General features: G+C 30.5%; 1 protein-coding gene across 1 annotated transcript; it reads right to left on the bottom strand.

Annotated features, from left to right (window-relative positions):
* Positions 1-347: 347 nt before the first annotated feature.
* On the bottom strand, positions 348-1,139 carry LOC132943949 (uncharacterized). The gene has a single exon (XM_061013131.1). It carries the CDS (start codon positions 1,137-1,139, stop codon positions 348-350), a length of 792 nt encoding a protein of 263 aa, XP_060869114.1.
* Between the last annotated feature and the right edge of the window lie 3,602 nt (positions 1,140-4,741).

Here is a 4,741-nt window from a genome sequence, read left to right as displayed (position 1 = left end):
GTTTATATGATCTGTCAACTAGTGAATATTCTGATGCCAACTCCAAGGAAAAAATTTGGAAAGAAATCGGTGAAGAAATGAAACAACCAGGTATGTTAATAACTAATAAGATAATAAATTGCATATAATTATTATTAATAAGTAATAACTAATAAAATTGCAAAATATATTATAGTTGGTAATAATAAAAATAAGTACCTAATAAATAATTAATATTTAGACACTTTATTTTATATTAAGTACCTACGTATAAATACTGTAAATTAATATACAATATAATAACAAAAAGTTAATATTTATGAATATAATAGATAGGTAATTACATGACTTATTAATTTTATATGTTTTCAAATTTTCAAATTTTGCCATGAAACTGAACCAGCAGAAGAGCTAAAAAATGTTTTGTATATTTCTCTGACTGCAAAAGCTTGTTGCGTTGCATTTCCACCTTGAGCTGGCATATTTTCTAGTGTTGAAACTTGAGTGGTGGTAGAAATATTATTTATTTCAGTTGAATGTTTATAAGTAGAGACGGTGTTTTCGTGTTTTTTAATAAAATTATGCAAAACACATGTTGCTAAAACTATTTTATCAACGTTTTCGAGTTTTGATTGTATCCGTCTATTATAAATTCTGAACTTTTGAACCAATATTCCAAAGACATTTTCAGAGCAACGTCTGGCTCGAGACAGTCGATAGTTAAATATTCTTTTTACGTCATCATCTAACTGCTTACCAGGGAAAGGTCTTAAAAGATTTCTTTTCAACGGAAAAGCTTCATCCCCCACAATCACGTACGGTGCCTTATTAGTGGTCCCAGGCAGTTCAGTATCGTCTGGTATATTTAATTTTCCTTCATCCAATGCCTTTCCAAATTTTGAATGTGCCAATATTCCCCCATCGCTGTTCTTGTCATATGATCCAATATCAACAGCTATGAAATTATACTGTGCATCAACTAATGCTAGCAACACCACCGAGAACGTTTTCTTATAATTGAAAAATTGTGATCCACTTTTTGGAGGTGCTTGGATAACGATGTGTTTTCCGTCTATGGCGCCAATACAGTTAGGGAAATTCCATGTATTCCAAAATTCGTGAGCGATTTCTTTCCAGATTTCCGTGGTTGGCATTGCCATAACCTCAGGCATTAATTTTTGGGAAATTATGCTACAAGTTTCCATTACAATGTTGTAAACTGTAGTATGGCTGAGGCGGTAACTGAATGAAATGGTTTTTAATGAATCGTCAGTAGCCAAGTACCTATACAAAATAAAATTATAAACATAATATAAATAAAAATGTATGGTATCTACCATTTAGTTTAAAAACTGTATTTTATTTAAAGATGTATAGGTATACTCATGAATATCCGTTTTCGATATAAGAAATAATGCAAATCGATGATAATATTTAGTAGATACCTACTAGATAATGCCTAAAATTCAGTAACGACATAACATTTTATTTAGAAATATTAAATGTTTGTATATATGGTAAATTTCCAATCGCACGAATAATATTTTTAAATTACAACATAATAACCAAAATCGTTAATATTGATTTTAATATGTATAATTACGTCCAAATTTGAATTTAAAATGTCTGTATAAAATAACTGTGTTAATATATTTTTTAGATTTTTTGGTTACAGTATGTAATATTTATTAGAATCATTGTTTTAAATTTTCAAACCTTAGTTATAAAAACTGAACATTTTATAATTTTTTAATTGTAATGATTGATAGTTTTCGAGATTTTGATGAATTTTGTCAAAATTCGAACTTTAAATGCTTATAAAAAAAATGTAAGCATATGTATTTTTAATATTTTTCAGTTGCTATTGTAAAAATATATCAGGAGCCCTATATTACATTTTCAAGCTTTTTGGCCCAACAAATAAATATGTATTGGTATTTATAGAAAAAAAAACTAAAAAAATTTAAATGAAAATTTTTATGAATTTCTTACTCAAAATAATTTGCACATTTTCGTGATTTTTACGTTTTAAAATTGAAGTATATTTTAAAATTGTATTGATAATATTAATATTTTATTTTTTAGCTTCATCGTGTAAAAGTAGGTGGACAAATCTTATAGACCAGTTCCGTAAATCATTGAAAAAAAAGGAGACAGTCAGTGGACAAGCAGCGAAGAAAATTAAAAAATACAAATATGAGGACCAACTCAGTTTCTTAAGACCTTACTTCCAAGAAAGAGACACTATATCTAATATACATTATGATGAGAGTAACACAGATGCAGATGAAGGTTTAGAAAATGTGGAAAATGATGAATCGTTCGAAATCAATCTATATGGTAAAAGTGCTACCAATTTTCAATAATTTAAGTTTTTTTTTTATTTTTTTTATTTTAAACAGAGAATGTATTAAATTAAATTGACAGTTCATTTTTATAATTTTTTCAATAAATCATTACACACATTATTTGATTTAATAAAACCAATTTGATTTTTGATTTTTTACTAGTACCATATTATTTTTTTTTCAGCATTAGGTACATCTCCTACAACATATTAGATAACGTTGCGTAATTAAAATATAGGTATTTTAAACAACAATACTTTAGTTTTAAACATTATTAATTAATAATTGGGTGGTATAATTATTTACCTTAATGTTACAGCGAGTCGTTCTCTTGGAGGTACAGGTTTTCGCCAAAATGTCGTTTTTTTTTTCAATGTCATCTTTAACTTTATTCAGTAAAACATTAAATGAATACATAGACATTCTAAAATATTCGTAAAATTTACGTTCATCATCTACTAGTTCTTTATACAAAGTATTGAACTCTCCTTCAGTACCACGCTTTTTCCATGCTTCGTGGACCCAAAAACGTCTTCATTTACTCGATGCTGTAGTTTGAGTTACAGCAGATTTTAATTCTTCTTCATCAAGAAGCAGTGCGATCGCAATTAAAATATTTTTGTTTGTCGTCATATTCAAAGCAAATAACTGAACTTAGAACAATTAATCACGTGTATATACTCTTCAAGTGCCGTCAGTCCGGGTGACTTAAAACTGAGCTGTGACGGAAAAGGAAAGCTCCTACTTCACAATGTTTAGCCAAAAAATTACCCCCACCCCAGAAAAAATCATAATTACACCAAAACTGATTGTAATATATTCAGATTAGGTACACACTTTTGATAAAAATAAAATCCCGTCCCGGTCACAGCCCGGACTCTCCCCGTATATGTGTAAACAGAGCTTCCGTTACGGGCACAGACTGGGCCCGGTCGGCCCGGTCCCGTCCCGTGCCCGTAACGGACATGTGGAAATAGACCTTAATACGTCTGACACGGTACGTAACGGCGACGAGTACAACGTACAGGCACCGTTGCGACCCAGTCTACACTATGTCAACCACCACCACGGGCAACGACACCGTCGACTCTCCCACCTTGCCTAAAAGGCACAGGGCGGGACGGGAAGACAAGTCGCACGGACGAGTACCGCCGCGGGCACTTCGTACGTGTTTTTCTCTTACGTCGACCGTCGAACCGACAACCCACCGCTCGCTCGACAAAAACCACTATCGGCGACCACGTATAATCCATATTATACACTCGTATATTCTTTCATATATATATTATATTTTCACCTATAATAATTGTAAGAAATATAAAGGCCACAGGGCTATATCGTTCACCCACAGTTCTGTGTTTAATTCATTCATTGTGAGTGTCACCTACACCTTCACACCACTTCAACGACCTGCTTACCGCATAAAACCACACCACCACCGTCACGCGTCGTAGCCGCGTCAGTACCTAATGAGTAGATTTTTAAATGTTTCTTTTTCATAATATATGAGATTGAAATCATTTTAGATTCTGAGCGAAGCGATGAATGTATTGATTTTACAATGTGTGTTTTTTTTTTATTTTTTTATTTTTGTGTCTGTCATCACCTTTTAGGACAGTAAAAGTGCTTGGATTTTCTTCAACAGTAACTCTTCAAAAGTAAAAATTCCCAGTAGTTTTCAAAAGCGACGTGAAAAACAAAAGAAAAATTAAGGAAAAACGGGAATTTTTACGCAAAATCTGTTTTCGAGAAAATCGATTTTGGGTTTTGGTGTAATTCTAAAACAAATGACTGTAGGGGCATGAAATTTTGACTGAGTGTTTATAGTTGCATTTCCTATGAACCATAACATTTTCCAAATATTTTGAGCTGTTTACGGATATTGTCAATTTCCATTTTTTTAGATTTTTTTTCTATAAATATCAATAAAATTTTACCTCTTGAGTAAAAAAGCTTGAAAATTTAATAGAAAGCTCCTAGGTTATTGTTTCAAAGGCAGATGAAAAAAATTAAAAATCCTTAGTCACAGTTTTTATTTATAAGCATTTAAAGTTCAAATTTTGACAAAATACGGAAAAATCACGAAAATTAGCAAATTATTTTGAGTTGAGAATTTATAAAAATTTTTAATTTTTAAATCTCAGATTTGAAAATGTAATATAAGATTACTCATAAGTTTGTCTACCTTTATCAAAAAAAAAAAATGTCTATAAGAAACTTAAATTAAATTTATATTTTTACAACATTATCAAACAATTTTCTTATTCTATTGTAAATAAAAAACGAATGACTGTAGATACTTGAAAATTTTACTGGATGTTTACATTAGCATTTTCTATACACCATAAAATTTTGAAAATATTTTGACTCTTTTTGAGCTGTTTACGGACATTGTCGGTTTTCAATTTTTTTAG

This window comes from Metopolophium dirhodum, chromosome 1, assembly GCF_019925205.1.
Source record: "Metopolophium dirhodum isolate CAU chromosome 1, ASM1992520v1, whole genome shotgun sequence".
In the NCBI taxonomy this organism is placed as follows: Eukaryota; Metazoa; Arthropoda; class Insecta; order Hemiptera; family Aphididae; genus Metopolophium; species Metopolophium dirhodum.
Note: the sequence above shows the minus strand (reverse complement) of the source record. Positions and strands in the feature narration are given on the sequence as shown.

Coding starts and splice junctions, on each gene's coding strand:
- LOC132943949 (XM_061013131.1), bottom strand. CDS start 1,139: ATGGCAATGCCAACCACGGAAATCTGGAAAGAAATCGCTCACGAATTT.